This window comes from Oncorhynchus masou, chromosome 13 (genome assembly GCF_036934945.1).
Source record: "Oncorhynchus masou masou isolate Uvic2021 chromosome 13, UVic_Omas_1.1, whole genome shotgun sequence".
Lineage (NCBI taxonomy): Eukaryota > Metazoa > Chordata > Actinopteri > Salmoniformes > Salmonidae > Oncorhynchus > Oncorhynchus masou.
Window position 1 is genome coordinate 72,033,963 of NC_088224.1, and position 19,591 is coordinate 72,053,553.

The window sequence follows — 19,591 nt, forward strand, 5'->3', positions numbered from 1 at the left end:
GGGTTTCATCAGATCCACAGAACCAGACAGAGTTAAGATCTGAGCTGAGCACACAGGACACACCGTAGTAGAACTACCCAGTCAGATATCTGCCAGTCATCATCATCACATTTGCCTATGGGTTTATAACCCCATTATGGCCAGTCCACTCCATAAGTGGAATGGCTTTGACTGACCACAGGGTCATAATGATCACAGGCCCTGACACCTGCTGACAGCTCTGTTATCTGTCATCTGATTGGATAGAAGCCTATGTACCCGTCTTTGAAAATATTCATTATGAACCTAAGCCGACTAATATTGCACGCCCAGAGAGCCTAAACGCATTGAAGGTGTTATAGATTATTATTTTTTAGAACAGTGCAGCCAGTTATCATGAGCGTTCAGAGTTGGATCCCACGTCAATCAACATGATAAAGGCAGCCAATAACAGCCCATAAATCCTCAACATATAAATGGAGGTTTGATCAGCTCATTCTCAGTAGTGTGTGTCTTTGCTCATCAGACAAGACCAGGTACACATGCTAACATGTACAGTCAGACAAGAGAGTCATAGGCTTATTAATCATAGGCAAATTAGTCATAGGAAAATGAAATGTTATTTGTCACATGTTTTGTAAAGAACAGGTGTGGACTAATAGTGAAACGTTTAATTGCGAGCCCTTCCCAGCGATGCAGAAAATAAAAAATACACATACTACAATGGGTTACTTTATGAACCAAACGTAACGTGTGTGACAGACCAATACACATTCCTGTCAAGTTAATTGTCTCTCGTTTGTTCAGCACGAGAGGAGAGGACAGTTGCATGGGCGGTAAAAATGGCATCCTACAGTAGAACAATAGAGACAGCTGTTTCTGGATGTCGGCCTATACCTGAAGCTGACCCAGAACAACAACACAAAACATTAAAGTAGCAGCACCATTTGTATACAATGACAAACATTTATGACACACTTTCCAATGCAACAACACTACATACTGGGTGAAGGAGTGTAATGGGTTGAAATGAGTGAGCATAGAATCCCTTTATTACCATGGGAACCCATTGCATGTCATGGTAGGGGAATGCACCATACACCACCCCCTCCACTCCATGAAATGCCTTGTGTGGACATGTGGTGGATATGGTTATAGTGACTCGTAAGAGAAAAAGATGTGGTTCTTATGACTAGTGAGCGACAATGCATGGTGAATTGTGGATAAAACCGCTAAAAAGCCTTACCGGCTCCTCGCTCACACAATGAAGCACAACAAAGCACCTTCTATATGAATATTGCTATAGCAACTGGGACTAGAGAGAATGTCTTTAAATATTCATAATATGCTTCTATATATAACCTACTGGGCAGAGACAGGCCTTCTGTCGAGCTTGGCCTTTTAACGTGGAATAAGGGATTTGGAGAGGGAGCGAGAAACAACACTATCATGGCTGACTTTGATTGAGGACTGGGTAGAACTGGGTAACCAGCAACTTTTCCCCTGCTACATTAGTATAATACTCAACGTGCCATCTAATGACACCATTTGCATACTCTTTTGAAGCCTGGCCTCAGAACCATACAAAACATACAACACCTTATTTCTGAACGCCTCCAATAAGTATAATATCTACTAATGTTCTAGTTACTTTAGACAGAAACAAAAGTTGGGATGTTGGTCGGGGAGAATGGATGAGCGTATACTGCAACCGTCTAGCAATCCAAAGGTTCAAGTCGCGTTAGCGACAATTGTAAAGTTTGAACTTTTCCTTCCAGCAACCCTAATTCTAAACTTAACCCAATTCAACTAACCTGCTACATAAATTATTCTAACTTTTGTCATTAGTTCTCCTTAACACCAAAATAAATTCTCCCCATAATTCTCCTCTGTTGTTATGAAGCAACAACTAACCTGGTCTCAGAGGAAGACATAATACTATGCATTCTCCGCAATGTATGATAAGTTCATTCAAGCAACTCGCATGCTATTGTACAAACGGGTAAGACATATGATACCATTCTTAATCTCATTCTTAATCTCATTCCTAAGGTATTGTACAATCGCTATTCCATTCATAATGTAACCTAATGTAAAGTAATACATCATACTAAATACAGGGAACATTTACATACCAAATCCTACAAATTGCCCTGAGACTAGATTGTGTGTGGAGATCCAGTAGGTCCCTAAGGCAGGGAAGCAGCTGGGCTCATCTGCATTACAGCACCAGAAACAATCACAGTCCTGATTGTATTGTATGTAAGATAAGGTTGATAAGAACATGGACTGCACATACTGCAGCAGAGTGACATGCACTTGGACTGCACATGGAACACATATAGACCAAATATGGGCCACACAAGCAAATGATGGTCAAAGAAAGAACAGTGAGCAATAAGATGCAGGCTGAAAAGCATTATAATGAGCTTGGTAATCTACACATGCCCAGTGAGAAAAGCAAATCAGTCTGCTGGTGACACTTTGTTGCTGTCTTTTTGTAATGTGCTCTAAATCTCTGGGCTCAGGCTATCCAAACGGGGAGGGCAACGCTTCGCTTCACAATGCCCAGAGTTCCGGACTGTTCCGAGGGGCCTTGTTCTCACTGACGCTTTTGCTGACCCTGGAAAATACCCATCTGGCAATGGACCTTGTGCTTCACTGTGCTCCAAAGGGCAGGGGTGGACCGAGCTCAACGGCAACACACAAACACACACACACACACACACACACACACACACACACACACACACACACACACACACACACACACACACACACACACACACACACACACACACACACACACACACACACAGTGCAAATGGCCTCTCAAATGTCATACAAACAATTCACAGAGGTAAAATCCATATACTCCTAGACACTCAAATCATGCATGAACATAGCTTCAAACAGCACAAACATCACATAAACACACCCACAAACATCACATAAACACACCCACAAACATCACATAAGCACACCATAAACATCACATAAGCACACCCACACAATAAACACATTACCCGACTCCCAAAACATCCCCAACTACCTACCTACCAACCCCCCCCCCCCCCACACACACACACACACACACACACACGCACACACACACACACGCACACACACAGACGTTAAATCCCCTGGGGCCACAGAACTACAAGGCCGCCATATCAAAGACAATTGACTGTCCCAACTCCTCACCAGTCAATCATAGGCACAACAGCATCCTTTACATTGTTCACAAACATCCAGCCTCCGTTGGTTGCTGTGACGCACTCAAAAACCTCCATATCCTCATATAGAGAAAGAAGCAGCAAGGAGCTGTTCATCTGAGCTGTCCTTCTACTCCTCTCTCCCGGGAGAGAACAGAAAAAGAATAGAGAAGAAAAGAGAGAGAACCCTGGGAGATTTCCTTTAGCAGGCTTAGGGCTCTGATCTCCTCCAGCCAGCGTGATCTCTTAATAATGAGCTAAATTACGTCCCCGTGACAACACTTGCCAAACGGGACAAGAGGATCGCTGGGCTGTTGACTGACACTCCCCTTTCACCCCCACCCCCATCTTCAGCACTGGAATGCAGCAGAAGTGTGTCTGTCTTTCTGCATGCAGACAGACAGGCAGGTTGCTCTCTCCCTCCCTACTAACCTGGTAGCCATGTAGACCCAGCTCCGATGCAGTCAGCCCCTTTTCAAGTCAAGGCTTCATTCAACCAGCGGGAGCCGCAGATGGGGGAAAAGAGGAGGGACAGGAGGATGAGGGGAAGGGGGGAGGATGGGTTCCGGAGCATGCCAGGAGGATGAGAGGAAGCAGAGACAAGAGAGAGCGCAGAGCGTTCCCTTTGGAGAGTGTACTGAGGCTAGTGCACAGCCTATTTCTATCTCTCTGTTTCTATCTATCGGAGTCTGCTCCTTCCCTCCCTCACTCCCAGACTCCCCTCTCTCCTGTTCCCCTTGCGTTTCTCAGCTCTTCCGTTCACCTGACTGGTGCGTCCGCTATGTCTGCAGCCAAGCAAGGGTGTTCTCGATTCTCGCAATCGCTAGTTTGATCCAATATTCACAGGCACACACAGAGTAAAAGTGTGAGGGAGAGACTGTGGCAGAGAGAGTCTGAGGGAGGGAGAGAGGGACAGAGAGTCTGAAGGAGGGAAAGGGAGAGAGGGAGAGAGAGTCTGAGGGAGGGAGAGTGGGACAAAGAGTCTGAGGGAGAGACAGGGAGAGAGGGACAGAGAGTCTGAGGGAAGGACAGGGAGAGAGGGACAGAGAGTCTGAGGGAAGGACAGGGAGAGAGGGACAGAGAGTCCGAGGGAGAGAGAGTCTGAGGGATTGAAAGGCTTTGCATTCTGCCACTGCTTGGTGCTCTGAGCCTGCTGGCCACTCAATTATTCATGCTGTTCATGAAGGGAGGGGCTGACATCACTGGTGTCATGATGTTGCTCTCTTTGGGTATAGCAAGCCCCATCCCCCTCTCCCTGCTTCCCCTTGCCTCCTTCAACTAGGCTGCTGTGGTCAGAGAGAGGTCATAAATTCCTGAGGAGAAGACCCTGCCACATGTCCACACAGTATAAGAGGCAGAGTAAATTTTCATAGAGCACAAAGGAATTTCTTCCACCTCACAGAACTTGAGGTACAAACAAATGTCATGTTCCGCAGAAAGTTTAAAAGATCGGTGAAGAGTCCAGCTACGAACTGATCCGTTTGTTACAACTTGGGGAAGCTCACGAGAGATGGTGTGGCCACATTACCATAACGCTGTTTATATAATAGCCTCAGATATGAGGATTACATCTAATTGTTGTATAAGATGAATGAGTGAGTATGATACTGTTTGTATAATTATGTAATATGATTTTGGACTGTTTAATGAAGGAAAATACAATTCCCTTTTGATTTGAACTAAATCAGAGGACCGCCCCTGTGCCCAGTTAGGGTCAGGCATCCTGGGACAGCCCCTTTTCTGCAATTCCGAATAAAACCAACTTTGAGAAATTATCACCAGACCATGTTTCTCTCTATTAGAAGAGGACAAAGGTTGTAGACTATTGCTGAATCTTTTAACCATACCACATGGTTAAACTCTTAGACTATCAATACCGACAGAATAAGAACAAGTCGTTGATATTAATTACTAGTCTGCAGCTAGGAATTCGGTATCATTGAACGCGGAGAATGAATGAATGTCACTCTGAACTATCCCCTCTAACCAAGACACAGAGAGACACACACACAGAGAGAGAGAGAGAGGGAGAGAGAGAGAGAGAACGAAACTCTCCAACAGAAACAAACTTTTCACCAGCGTTCAAGACAACACACTGCTCAAAAAAATAAAGGGAACACTTAAACAACACAATGTAACTCCACGTCAATCACACTTCTGTGAAATCAAACTGTCCACTTAGGAAGCTACACTGACAACATGCTGTTGTGCAACTGGAATAGACAACAGGTGGAAATTATAGGCAATTAGAAAGACACCCCCAATAAAGGAGTGGTTCTGCAGGTGGTGACCACAGACCACTTCTCAGTTCCTATGCTTCCTGGCTGATGTTTTGGTCACTTTTGAATGCTGGCGGTGTTTTCACTCTAGTGGTAGCATGAGACGGAGTCTACATCCCACACAAGTGGCTCAGGTAGTGCAGCTCATCCAGGATGGCACATCAATGCGAGCTGTGGCAAGAAGGTTTGCTGTGTCTGTCAGCGTAGTGTCAAGAGCATGGAGGCGCTACCAGGAGACAGGCCAGTACATCAGGAGACGTGGAGGAGGCCGTAGGAGGGCAACAACCAGGCAGCAGGACCGCTACCTCCGCCTTTGTGCAAGGAGGAGCAGGAGGAGCACTGCCAGAGCCCTGCAAAATGACCTCCAGCAGGCCACAAATGTGTATGTGTCTGCTCAAACGGTCAGAAACAGACTCCATGCGGGTGGTATGAGGGCCCGACGTCCACAGGTGGGGGTTGTGCTTACAGCCCAACACCGTGCAGAACGTTTGGCATTTGCCAGAGAACACCAAGATTGGCAAATTCGCCACTGGCGCCCTGTGCACATGTGACAGACGTGACAGAGTCTGGAGACGCCGTGGAGAACGTAATGCTGCCTGCAACATCCTTCAGCATGATCGGTTTGGCGGTGGGTCAGTCATGGGGGGCTGCACAGCCCTCCATGTGCTCGCCAGAGGTAGCCTGACTGCCATTAGGTACCGAGATGAGATCCTCAGACCCCTTGTGAGACCATATGCTGGTGCGGTTGGCCCTGGTTTCCTCCTAATGCAAGACAATACTAGACCTCATGTGGCTGGAGTGTGTCAGCAGTTCCTGCAAGAGGAAGGCATTGATGCTATGGACTGGCCCGCCCGTTCCCCAGATCTGAATCCAACTGAGCACATCTGGGACATCATGTCTCGCTCCATCCACCAACGCCACGTTCCACCACAGACTGTCCAGGAGTTGGCGGATGCTTTAGTCCAGGTCTGGAAGGAGATCCCTCAAGAGACCATCCGCCACCTCATCAGGAGCATGCCCAGGCGTTGTAGGGAGGTCATACAGGCACGTGGAGGCCACACACACTACTGAGCCTCATTTTGACTTGTTTTAAGGACATTACATCAAAGTTGGATCAGTCTGTAGTGTGGTTTTCCACTTTAATTTTGAGTGTGACTCCAAATCCAGACCTCCATGGGTTGATAAATTTGATTTCCATTGATAATTTGTGTGTGATTTTGTTGTCAGCACATTCAACTATGTAAAGAAAAAAGTATTTAATAAGAATATTTCATTCATTCAGATCTAGGATGTGTTATTTTAGTGTTCCCTTTATTTTTTTGAGCAGTGTATATATATTACTTGCAATTGTTCCCGAATGAGTGAGCGTTCATGTGCAAAGGATTAGCATTTCAATTGTTATAATTATCACTCTGTAGTGACTTCTTAGTCGACCCCCACTTCCCTTTTGTCTAACAAGCCGCCATGCCGGTTTAGCCCACTAGGGCACATTCTCCTATCATTACATGTAACCATATCTACTGTTTGTTTATGCATTTCTGTGAATTACTTAGTTATTAATAAATAAATGATTTAAGACAATTGATATATAGATGACTCATAGTGAAGACTGGGTTCGTGCAGATAACCAACAATTTACGATATTTGGAATGAGACTAACGTGAGGTAAAGTAAATAATTAATTAATCAGAAGACTATGGATCAGATATGAAAATATCTGAAAGGTTATATTTGGAAATTCTAACCTTGTAATCTAAATATTTTTCCTTGGTGCCCCGACTTCCTAGTTAATTACAGTTACATGATTAATCCATTGATCGAGTAATGAAAGAAGACTGAGCCATCTACAGATGGAGGATGCAGGAGAACCTTGTAGGAGAAAATGTACAACTTGTAGGTTTAAAAATACTCTGTGGTTTGTAATTTCCACTTGATTTTCCATTACGAAAAATGTATTATATGTAAATGTATATAGACTCTCTTTTTTTTCTACTGTGTTATTGACTTGTTTTAATTGTTTATTCCATGTGTAACTCTGTGTTGTCTGTTCACACTGCTATGCTTTATCTTGGCCAGGTCGCAGTTGTAAATGAGAACTTGTTCTCAACTAGCCTACCTGGTTAAATAAAGGTGAAAAAAAAAATACTAATTACAGAGAATCTTTGAAACAAACTATAAGTCTTCAATTTAATGATAGTAAAGAAACGACACTGGCCTCTCCTGAATTATACAACCAATTCCCAGAAGGCCCATTACACCCCAGAGCACACGGATATAACATTTACAACAAACATACAACACATACACCCAAACCCACCTACAAACCAAGGTGTAAGAAAAGTAAGAACTAGGCCATTTCTAATTGTGAAATGTGTTTACCTCAATAGACAATACAAGCTTCTCATTCAATTCTCGTAAGCATCTATTTACAAGGTGCTTAGTAATCTTCAGATCAACACGTTAATCTCACAATATACAGTGGACTCAATATTTCAGTTGCCATAGTTGCCTCCCATCACCACCAATAGCTGGTGTAATAAAAAGAGGAAACAATTGAATACTTGAGATATTATCCTGGCGTATGGACCATACATCTAATGGTCCAATGCCGCCTACAGACCTGAAGCCATATGTCAAACATCACTTCAAAGACAGTTCCATTTACACTTAGCCGTTAGTCATTCTGTTGCAGTGAAAAAAATGCTTGCTATAGTTATTTTCCCTTTGAAGTTATTTGCATTTGAAGTTACTTCTTCAAATACTGTCATCCTCGCTAAGAAAATGTTGTTTTAAATTGGCAAAAAGGGAATTTCACTTCAGTAGACTACATAGGCCTACCGAGCTTCACATAGGCTGCGTTTACAAAGGCAGCCCAATTTTTCCACTAATTGGTATTTTGACCAATCACATTAGATATTTTCACAGCAGATCTTTTTCAGAGGTGATTTGATTAGTGGGAAAAAATATCAGAATTTAGGTGCCTGTGTAAACATGGCCACAATGAACTTAAGTGGCTCCTCAAGATAGAGAACATGTAAAAATACCACAGGCGAAGTTGTGATTTATATATTTTTTCTCCTAAGCCTATTAAGGAGGTGTATGCTGCCTGGATACAACATCCCACTAAGTCCATCAGGTCGAGCGGAAAACTTCCCCCACAGGTTCACACAAAAATAACTTATCCAAGATGGTGGAACTCTATGTCCAAAGTTGGGTCACTCACATAGCCTAAATGCTGATGTAAAGTGGAATAAACACCTAACCTTCTCATGCTCTTAAATGTGAAAGCTGCATACACAAGAATCTCTTGAAGATATCAAAAAGACACATTTGTCAACTTTGTACTAACATAGTACAGCATCAGATATACTACAATGATACGCACCATATTTATACATGTCACACGTCTGATTTAGATTCACTTTCATGTAAAGAAAACACCCCAATAAAAGCCTGAGGTCTGGTGCTGGAAAGAACTGACTGGCTAGTGCTGTGGGACAAAGGGCCCAGGCTCTTACGCTGCCCATGGCCCAGTCTCACCCTGCCTGCATAAGCCTGCCTAGGCTCACATCAAAACTGACCTACTTTTTTTGCTCTCATTGTTGTGCACCCAGGGGAGACCCAGATGGCACAACTGACCAACGTTGAGAGAAACACTAAGACGTGGGAAGTGTATGGGGTCCATAGATGGCTAAATGGCCTGTTCTGCCCCAGGTCTGGTTTACTACTAGTCCCACACGGGTTAGTATTGCGTTCTTTTAAGACGCTGTGCCAACAACCGCCCAATGTTGAAAGCCTCTGTTCTGTTCCGACTTTCTGGGCCAAAGGGCTGTTTACACCATCGCAACCCTGATGCAGCATTGCATTACTGTGTTTAGCCATGCGGTTTCCAGGGCGACAAGCCATTTGGGTGACAAGCCTCACAATCAGATATTTAGCCTGTCAATGGGTGTTGGGTACATTAGGATAGCACTCACACACTGGGTTATCTACTGGCATGATGTTTTAAAGTGCACTTTGCTGGGGGATTGCAAGCTGTGTTGCACAGGCTCCAAAGTGACAGCAGCATCCTCTGAGCATGGATCGATGTGCTTTCCTATGGGGTTAGAACTGTGAAACTACCACTGTACACAGTGAAACTACCACTGTACATCCGTCCCTGCTGCTCTGCTTTGAGAGCCACTTGGGGACAGACAGACAGCGTGCTTGGGGCTGTGGGGGCCAGGGTCACTGAGGGGTGACAAGAGGGAGAGGAAACAGGCTGCCAACAGGACAAATCCCTCCACGGGACACACGGCATGGCACCAACAGCCGACGGGACAGGGACAGTGCCATCTGGCGAGGACGTGGCAGAAGCAGGTCTCTGGGCATGGGAGTGGTGAGAAGGTTTGATTGTGACAGGCAGGACTGGCGGGGGGTATTTCTTTATTTGGGTCCCAATTTACTGGTGTACCACTAGAAGTCTGACCACTATAGGGAACCACTGTGATCAAGTCAATACTTCATGTACCTGTACACTCAGCTACTGTATTACAGAATGACTAGTCTGAGGTGAGTGATTTTATCTAGAAAGAATCATACTAATACATTGAAATAACCTGATATGGAAAACACAATTAACTATTAGAAATGATGCTGTAAATCTTTGAAAATTATAATGAAAACATTGAAAAGAGAAGCACAATGCCTCAATATGAGGGTAATTCAATTCACATTTTGTGCTTTACAAATACACGCAGAGTGGGGTTGGAAACAGCGAAATGTACATTCTGCCTTTATCAGCTGACCTATGACAAATCAAAACCTGACATATGGCTTTTATCTGGAGAGAGAATTGGTTACATTCAAAACTGCTCCATAATCACCAGGAGCTCAAAAACCCCCACAAAAGGTGTCTCTCTGTCACGCCCTGACCTTAGAGATCCTTTTTATGTCTCTATTTTGATTTGGTCAGGGCGTGAGTTGGGGTGGGTATTCTATGTTCTATTATTTCTATTTCTATGTTTTGGCCAGGTAGGGTTCTCAATCAGGGACAGCTGTCTATCGTTGTCTCTGATTGAGAACCATACTGAGGTAGCCCTTTTCCCACCTGTCTTTGTGGGAGGTTGACTTTGTTTATGGCACATAGCCTGTCGCTTCACGGTTTGTTTTGTAGTGTTTACTGTTTTGTTCAGCGTCTTTTCTGAAATAAAATAATATATACGCTCACCACTCTGCACCTTGGTCCAGTTCTTTAAACGGCCGTGACAGAACTTCCCACCACCAAAGGACCAAGCAGCGTGGTCAGGAAGAGAGGACACGACGGAAACCTGAGAGGCAGCTCCAAAATATAATTTTTTTTTTTTTTTGGGGGGGGGGGGTAGATGACGTGGGCGTCGGTACTGAGGGGTGAGTCCGAGACCGAAGAGGAATTCTTGGACCGTTTGAGCAAGGAGTGGTTGGCAGGGGAGAGGGACAAAAAGAGTTTGGAGGGGTTGGAGTGTGGAGCAAGACAGTCGCATTGAGGAGCATGTGACCCTTCAGGCACCATGCTTTGCGGTTACATGTACTGTGTCGCCGGTACGCATCCACAGCCCAGTGCGTCCTGTGCCAGTGCCCCGCAGTTGCCGGGCTAGGGTAAGCATCCAGCCAGGATGGGTTGTGCGAGCTCTGCGCTCCAGACCTCCGGTGTGTCTCCACGGCCCAGTATAACCTGTGCCAGCTCCACGCACCCGGTCTCCTGTACGTCTGCCCAGCCCGGTAAGCCCTGTGCCAGCTCTACGCACTAAGCCTCCTGTGTGTCTCTCCACTCCAGTGATGATCCGTGGCAAGAAGCCTCCAGTGATGATCCGTGGTACGAATCCTCCAGAGACAGTCTCCAGTCCGAAGCCCCCAGAGACGGTCTCCAGTCCGGAGTCCCCAGAGACGGTCTCCAGTCCGGGGCCCCCAGCGAGGGTCTCCAGTCCGGGGCCCCCAGCGAGGGTCTCCAGTCCGGGGCCCCCAGCGAGGGTCTCCAGTCCGGGGCCCCCAGCGAGGGTCTCCAGTCCGGGGCCCCCAGCGAGGGTCTCCAGTCCGGGGCCCCCAGCGACGGTCTCCAGTCCGGGGCCCCCAGCGACGGTCTCCAGTCCGGGGCCCCCAGCGACGGTCTCCAGTCCGGGGCCCCCAGCGACGGTCTCCAGTCCGGGGCCCCCAGCGACGGTCTCCAGTCCGGGGCCCCCAGCGACGGTCTCCAGTCCGGGGCCCCCTGCGACGGTTTCCAGTCCGGGGCCCCCTGCGACGGTTTCCAGTCCGGGGCCCCCAGCGAGGGTCTCCAGTCCGGGGCCCGCAGCGAGGGTGCCCAGTCCGGGGCTCGCAGCGAGGGTGCCCAGTCCGGGGCTCGCAGCGAGGGTGCCCAGTCCGGGGCCCCCAGCGACGGTCTCCAGTCCGGGGCCCCCAGCGACGGTCTCCAGTCCGGGGCCCCCTGCGACGGTTTCCAGTCCGGGGCCCCCTGCGACGGTTTCCAGTCCGGGGCCCCCAGCGAGGGTCTCCAGTCCGGGGCTCGCAGCGAGGGTGCCCAGTCCGGGGCTCGCAGTGAGGGTGCCCGGGCCGGGGTCGACGACGAGGGTCACCGCATCAGAGGTGCCACCAAAGTGGTGTGAGCCAGTGGTGGAGCGGGGTTTGCGTCCCGCACCTGAGCCGCCATCGCGGATAGATGGCCACCCAGACCCCCCCCCCCTAAAGGTTTAAGTTTTGCAGTCGGAGTCAGTGTGTGTGTGTGTGTGTGTGGGGGGGGGGGGGGGGGGGTACTGTCACGGTCTGACCTTCGAGATCCTTTTTATGTCTCTATTGTGGTTTGGTCAGGGCGTGAGTTGGGGTGGGTATTCTATGTTCTATTATTTCTATTTCTATGTTTTGGCCAGGTAGGGTTCTCAATCAGGGACAGCTGTCTATCGTTGTCTCTGATTGAGAACCATCTTTAGGTAGCCCTTTTCCCACCTGTCTTTGTGGGAGGTTGACTTTGTTTATGGCACATAGCCTGTTGCTTCACGGTTTGTTTTGTAGTGTTTACTGTTATGTTCAGCGTCTTTTTTTAAATAAAAGAATATGTACTTTCACCACGCTGCACCTTGGTCCAGTTCTTCCAATGGCCGTGACACTCTCAAAAAACACAAAAGGTGTCTTTCACTCTTAGTCTCTCTGTCTTGTAAAAGGCAGATAGGCGGACATAGTAAACAGAGCGGAAAAACTCTGATCACGTATGGTGATATTAGAAAGTGTTATTTTTTTACTATGCGTTTAAAAAGCTTAATGGAAAACGGACAGACGATGTGCACGCCTGGCTGTTCCTAAATAACACGGCTCACTGTACGTTAAAGACGAGGTGCAAGGCCCTGTGTGAATACAGGAGTGTTAACACTAAGACTAAATGCTCTCAGCTTCTATTTGCACTCAACTGCCCGGGCCTGACTCCATACTATATACATCATTACAAAAGGCTTGTTCAATAACCATTCAGCCTATATAAAGAACAGCCGCTGCCTTTGGCACAGTGTCCCCTGCTTTCTGATATCTGTTTTCCTCCCACAGAAATATTGCTTGGATACAACGTTGTGAGAATATGATGCAGAAAATGGTTGTCAAACCACACAGAGATGGCACATAGTTTTCACAGGATGTGTCTTAGCCAGAATCCACCTCCTCTTGAATGACAGTCGATCCAATAAAAAACCCAAAGCTGAGATACAGTCATCACCATCCGTTCGTAGACATAAATCAACAGATAAGGGCTGTACTATCCCATTGCCAATGCCAGCAGTCAAACACAAAGTACTTATACTGTGTTGAAGCAAAATATGGCCAGATAGTGATATGATTGTTGTTTTGCAGGTTTGTATTGATCATGATAGGATGAAAGGTGCATCTCTGAGCACTTAAGAACTTGTTTCATTTGACAATAATTGGATAAAAGGAAGCTAAGAAACTAAAACATATCAACCTGTGTCAGATTATATTGCATTATGTTCCTAGTCTATGGTGCTTGTCTATGTCACATACATTAACAGCATCATGTTATTACATTATCCTTGTTATGTTATGTATTACATCAATCTTGTCCCATAAAAAAATGATCAAATAATCCACTAAAATAAATACTGAAATACTAAGTATTACATCAGGGTGCTGGATATACTGTGATAGCAGGTTTCTGGATTTAAAAGGGGCTTAGATGGTGGGTGTGGCAGGGGATGTTGCAGTGGGAGCGGTTGACCATCGGTGTGGCTGACTTTTAGAGAACATTTTAGAGGCCCCTATCTTGGTGGTGTCGAAAAATGTATTTCCTGCAATTATACACATTTCTCCATGGAGCATGAAGACATTTTTGCAGTTTTAGAGCTAATTTCCTGCAAATGTAACACATTTCGTCAAGGATCTGAGAGCTAATTTCCTACATATTCTATGCATTGAGCCATGGCTCATGCTGTGTCATTTTGCTCAAACCAAACAACAAAATCAATACTGCTAAATTCATTGTTTTTGGAATGTTCAATTCTCCCTGACTGTGTAGCTTTTATTTTGGTATCTTTTCTACATACTTTGTATCTGGTTTTAGTCATTTAAGTTTACACTGAAAAAGTTATTGCATCTTGAAAATGTATAATAATAAAAAATATAAATATACAGAACCAGTCAAAAGTTCAGACACACCTACTCATTCAAAGGTTTGAAAATGTTTTCATAGTGTTGAAAACATCAACACTATGAAATAACACATACGGAACCATGTAGCAACCAAAAAAGTGTTAAATAAATCAAAATATATTTGAGATTCCTCAAAGTAGCCACCCTTTGCCTTGATGATAGCTTTGTACACTCTTGGCATTCTCTCAACCAGCTTCATGATGTGTTGTGACATGGTAGAGGTGGTATACAGAAGATAGCCCCATTCGGTAAAAGACCAAGTCCATATTATGGCAAGAACAGCTCAAATGAGCAAAGAGAAATGACAGTCCATCATTACTTTAATTAAGACATGAAGGTCAGTCAATGTGGAACATTTCAAGAACGTTGAAAGTTTCTTCAAGTGCAGTCGCAAAAACCATCAAGCACTACGATGAAACTGCCTCTCATGAGGACCGCCACAGGAATGGAAGACCCAGCATTACCTCTGCTGCAGAGGATATGTTCATTAGAGTTACCAGCCTCAGAAATGGACAATTAACTGCACTTCAGATTGCACAGATTTCAAGTAACAGACATATCTCAACATCAACAGTTTTGAGGAGACTGCGTGAATCAGGCCTTTTTGGTCGAATTGGTGCAAAGAAACCAGTACTAGAGGACACCAATAATAATAAGAGACTTACTTGGGCCAAGAAACATGAGTAATTGTAATTAGACCAGTGGAAATCTGTCCTTTGGTCTGATGAGTCCAAATCTGAGATTTTTGGTTCCAACCGCCATGTCTTTGTGAGACGCAGAGTAGGGGAATGGATGACCTCCGCATGTGTGGTTCCCACTGTAAAGCATGGAGGAGGAGGTGTGATTGTGCTTTGCTGGTGACACTGTCTGTGATATATTTAGAATTCAAGGCATACTTAGCCATCATGGCTATCACAGCATTCTGCAGCGATACACCATACCATCTGGTTTGCACTTAGTGGGACTATCATTTGTTTTTCAAACAGGAAAATGACCCAAAACACACATCCAGGCTGTGTAAGGAATATTTGACCAAGAAGGACTGATGGAGTGCTGCATCAGATGACCTGGACTCCACCATCACCCAACCTCAACCCAATTGAAATGATTTGGAATGAGTTTGACCGCAAAGTGAAGGAAAAGCAGCCAACAAGTGCTCAGCATATGTGGGAACTCCTTCAAGACTGTTGGAAAAGCATCTCAGATGACTACGTCATGAATCTGGTTGAGAGAATACAAAGCGGTCATCAAGGCCAAGGTTAGCTACTTTGAATAATCTAAAATCTAAAATATATTTTGATTTGTTTTAACACTTTTTGGTTCCTACATGATCCAATATGTGTTATTTCATAGTTTTTATGTCTTCACTATTATTCTACAATGTAGAAAATAGTATGAAATAAAGAAAAACCCTTGAATGAGTAGGTGTGTCCAAATGTTTGACTGGTACTGTACAATTCTTTACATAGTTAGGACTTAGGCGACCTGAAAAAAACGCTTTCAATGCCAGAAATATCGCTGGGAAGCTCAGACAGCGCCGTAGGGAGGTTTCTAAAGAATGGCGATGACAACAGTCAACTTGGAGAAAATATGGTGAATGCAGAGAGAGAGCGAGAGAGAGGAGAGAGCAGAGAGAGCGAGAGGAGAGAGCGAGAGAGAGAGCGAGAGCGAGAGAGCGAGAGAGAGAGCGAGAGAGCGAGAGAGAGAGCGCGAGAGAGAGCGAGAGAGAGAGCGAGAGAGAGAGCGAGAGAGAGAGAGCGAGAGAGAGAGAGAGAGAGAGAGAGAGAGAGAGAGAGAGAGGGAGAGAGAGAGCGAGCGAGAGAGAGCGAGAGAGAGCGAGAGAGCGAGAGAGAGAGAGCGAGAGAGAGAGCGAGGAGAGAGCGAGGAGAGAGCGAGAGAGAGAGAGCGAGAGAGCGAGAGAGAGCGAGAGAGAGAGAGCAAGAGAGCGAGAGAGAGCGAGAGAGAGAGAGGAGAGAGAGAGAGAGCGAGAGAGAGAGCGAGAGAGAGAGAGCGAGAGCAAGAGCGAGAGAGAGCGAGAGAGAGAGAGCGAGAGAGAGAGAGAGAGCGAGAGAGCGAGAGAGCGAGAGCGAGAGAGCGAGCGAGAGCGAGAGAGCGAGAGAGAGCGAGAGAGAGCGAGAGAGAGAGCGAGAGAGATAGCGAGAGAGAGAGCGAGAGAGATGAGAGAGAGAGAGAGAGGAGAGAGCGAGAGAGAGAGAGGAGAGAGGAGAGAGCGAGAGAGAGCGAGAGAGAGAGCGAGAAAGAGAGCGAGAGAGAGAGCGAGAGAGCGAGAGCGAGAGAGAGCGAGAGCTAGAGAGAGCGAGAGAGCGTGAGAGAGCGAGAGAGCGTGAGAGAGCGTGCGAGAGAGAGCGAGAGAGCGAGAGAGGCAACAGCAAAGCTCCAGTCCAGGGAGAACAATCTTGCAGGCTTTTTCCAGAGGAAAACACAGACATGCATTTCCCCCATGATACTGCAGTGTATACCTCCCCATCCCTTCTCCCTTCATGTGAGAGAGAGAGAGGGGGGACTTTGTCCTGAAATTCTAGCACACCCAGGCCCCTTTGCAGTTGCTGTTTTCACAGCAAGTGGAAAGAGAGATACAGTGTGTCTGTGTATGCAAGTGTTAGGGGACAGAGGAAATTGTCCAGAGTTTTCCCACGTGTTGGATGCTTCCATCGGAATCATCACGAATCATACAAATTCATCTTTCCACATTAAAGTTACCATGAAACTGGCCCTACTGATTAATACAGAGACATTTTGTTTATAAGGGACTTTCTTCATTCCTTACGGCTTTTACTTCTTCATCCCCATCTTGGTGCAGCCCTGGTCAGGGAGCCTCCATTGTTATGTCACTGTGAAAATAACCCTGCAGAACATGTCCCTGTAAGAAGGCAAGGCAGCACTGTATACATTACTGTTGTGTGTGTGAGAGAGAGAGAGGTTATGGGACTGCCTATAGAAACAGAAGGATGGGGGCTCAGCCCTGCAGTGTGCTACATATCTGTTCTGAAGTGCCCAAAACAAAACTACAGGCAAATAATATAGTCCACTCTGAAAGGCCAAAACTCAGACACATGCAGTGGGTTCTATCCCCTGGTTCCTCAACCTGGTCCCAGAGCATTTGGTATTATTCTATGTGTAAATCCGAGACACTCCATTTAGTATGATATGTATTAATTGCTGGATGTCCATCACCCATTTCATATAATATGTTCCAAATTACAATTCGTATTATATGTAAAAACGTGTACATTTTGTAAAATGAACAATACAGTGCCTTGCGAAAGTATTCGGCCCCCTTGAACTTTGCGACCTTTTGCCACATTTCAGGCTTCAAACATAAAGATATAAAATTGTATTTTTTTTGTGAAGAATCAACAACAAGTGGGACACAATCATGAAGTGGAAAGACATTTATTGGATATTTCAAACTTTTTTAACAAATCAAAAACTGAAAAATTGGGCGTGCAAAATTATTCAGCCCCTTTACTTTCAGTGCAGCAAACTCTCTCCAGAAGTTCAGTGAGGATCTCTGAATGATCCAATGTTGATCTAAATGACTAATGATGATAAATACAATCCACCTGTGTGTAATCAAGTCTCCGTATAAATGTACCTGCACTGTGGTAGTCTCAGAGGTCCGTTAAAAGCGCAGAGAGCATCATGAAGAACAAGGAACACAAAGCCGGATTTGGATACAAAAAGATTTCCCAAGCTTTAAACATCCCAAGGAGCACTGTGCAAGCGATAATATTGAAATGGAAGGAGTATCAGACCACTGCAAATCTACCAAGACCTGGCCGTTCCTTTAAACTTTCAGCTCATACAAGGAGAAGACTGATCAGAGATGCAGCCACGAGGCCCATGATCACTCTGGATGAACTTCAGAGATCTACAGCTGAGGTGGGAGACTCTGTCCATAGGACAACAATCAGTCGTATATTGCACAAATCTGGCCTTTATAGAAGAGTGGCAAGAAGAAAGTCATTTCTTAAAGATATCCATAAAAAGTGTTGTTTAAAGTTTGCCACAAGCTACCTGGGAGACACACCAAACATGTGGAAGAAGGTGCTCTGGTCAGATGAAACCAAAATTGAACTTTTTGGCAACAATGCAAAACGTTATGTTTGGCGTAAAAGCAACACAGCTCATCACCCTGACCACACCATACCCACTGTCAAACATGGTGGTGGCAGCATCATGGTTTGGGCCTGCTTTTCTTCAGCAGGGACAGGGAAGATGGTTAAAATTGATGGGAAGATGGATGGAGCCAAATACAGGACCATTCTGGAAGAAAACCTGATGGAGTCTGCAAAAGACCTGAGACTGGGACGGAGATTTGTCTTCCAACAAGACAATGATCCAAAACATAAAGTAAAATCTACAATGGAATGGTTTAAAAAAAAACATATCCAGGTGTTAGAATGGCCAAGTCAAAGTCCAGACCTGAATCCAATCGAGAATCTGTGGAAAGAACTGAAAACTGCTGTTCACAAATGCTCTCCATCCAACCTCACTGAGCTCGAGCTGTTTTGCAAGGAGGAATGGGAAAACATTTCAGTCTCTCGATGTGCAAAACTGATAGAGACATACCCCAAGCGACTTACAGCTGTAATCGCAGCAAAAGGTGGCGGTACAAAGTATTAACTTAAGGGGGCTGAATAATTTTGCACGCCCAATTTTTCAGTTTTTGATTTGTTAAAAAAGTTTGAAATATCCAACAAATGTCGTTCCACTTCATGATTGTGTCCCACTCGTTGTTGATTCTTCACAAAAAAATACAGTTTTATATCTTTATGTTTGAAGCCTGAAATGTGGCAAAAGGTCGCAAAGTTCAAGGGGGCCGAATACTTTCGCAAGGCACTGTATGTTATCAATTTGCGTATGACGTTACAAATTCTAGCTAACTTGCTAACGTTAGCTAGGCTAAGTGTTAGGGTTAAGGTTAAGTTTAGGAGTTAGTTTAAAGGGTTAAGGTTAGGGTTAGAGAAGGGTTAGCTAAAAGAGTTAAGGTTAGGGTTAGCTAAATACTAAGTAGTTGCAAAGGAGCTAAAAAGTACATGAAAAGTTGCTAATTAGCTACAATGCTAAAGTTGTCCGTGATGAGATTCAAACTCGCATCCTTTGGGTTGCTAGAAGTTCACATTATACGACCACCCATCCACTCCGACCAACCACCCTACTTTAGTTTTTGTCTTATGTAACCATACAAAATGTAACATATCAGACTAAATGGAGTGTCTCGGATTTACATACAGAATAATACAAAATGCTCTGGTACCAAGTTCGGTTTCTGTGTATTGGCTTCACTCCCTGTCCTGCTGTTGCTGCATCTGTGTAGATTAAACCCACTCCAAATATCATATCAATAGCAGACTTTCCCACACTGGGGCCGGTGCCAAATCATTACCAATCACACTGCCTCCTCCCTGGGTTTCCCCTCCTCCTCTTCCACCCAGA

General features: G+C 45.3%; 1 protein-coding gene across 5 annotated transcripts in view; it reads right to left on the reverse strand.

Annotated features, from left to right (window-relative positions):
* Positions 1 to 19,591, reverse strand: part of LOC135553017 (protein Aster-B-like) — a 103,002-nt gene that overhangs the window by 28,950 nt on the left and 54,461 nt on the right. Inside the window, exon 1 of one of the 5 annotated variants that reach the window (XM_064985058.1) lies at positions 3,627 to 4,272. The exons of the other annotated variants lie outside the window; for them this stretch is intronic. Within the exon in view, the coding sequence (XP_064841130.1) occupies positions 3,627 to 3,637 (11 nt within the window). The 5' untranslated portion in view covers positions 3,638 to 4,272. Of the gene's footprint in view, positions 1 to 3,626; positions 4,273 to 19,591 lie in introns of those variants that run through there. 5 annotated transcript variants of the gene reach the window in all.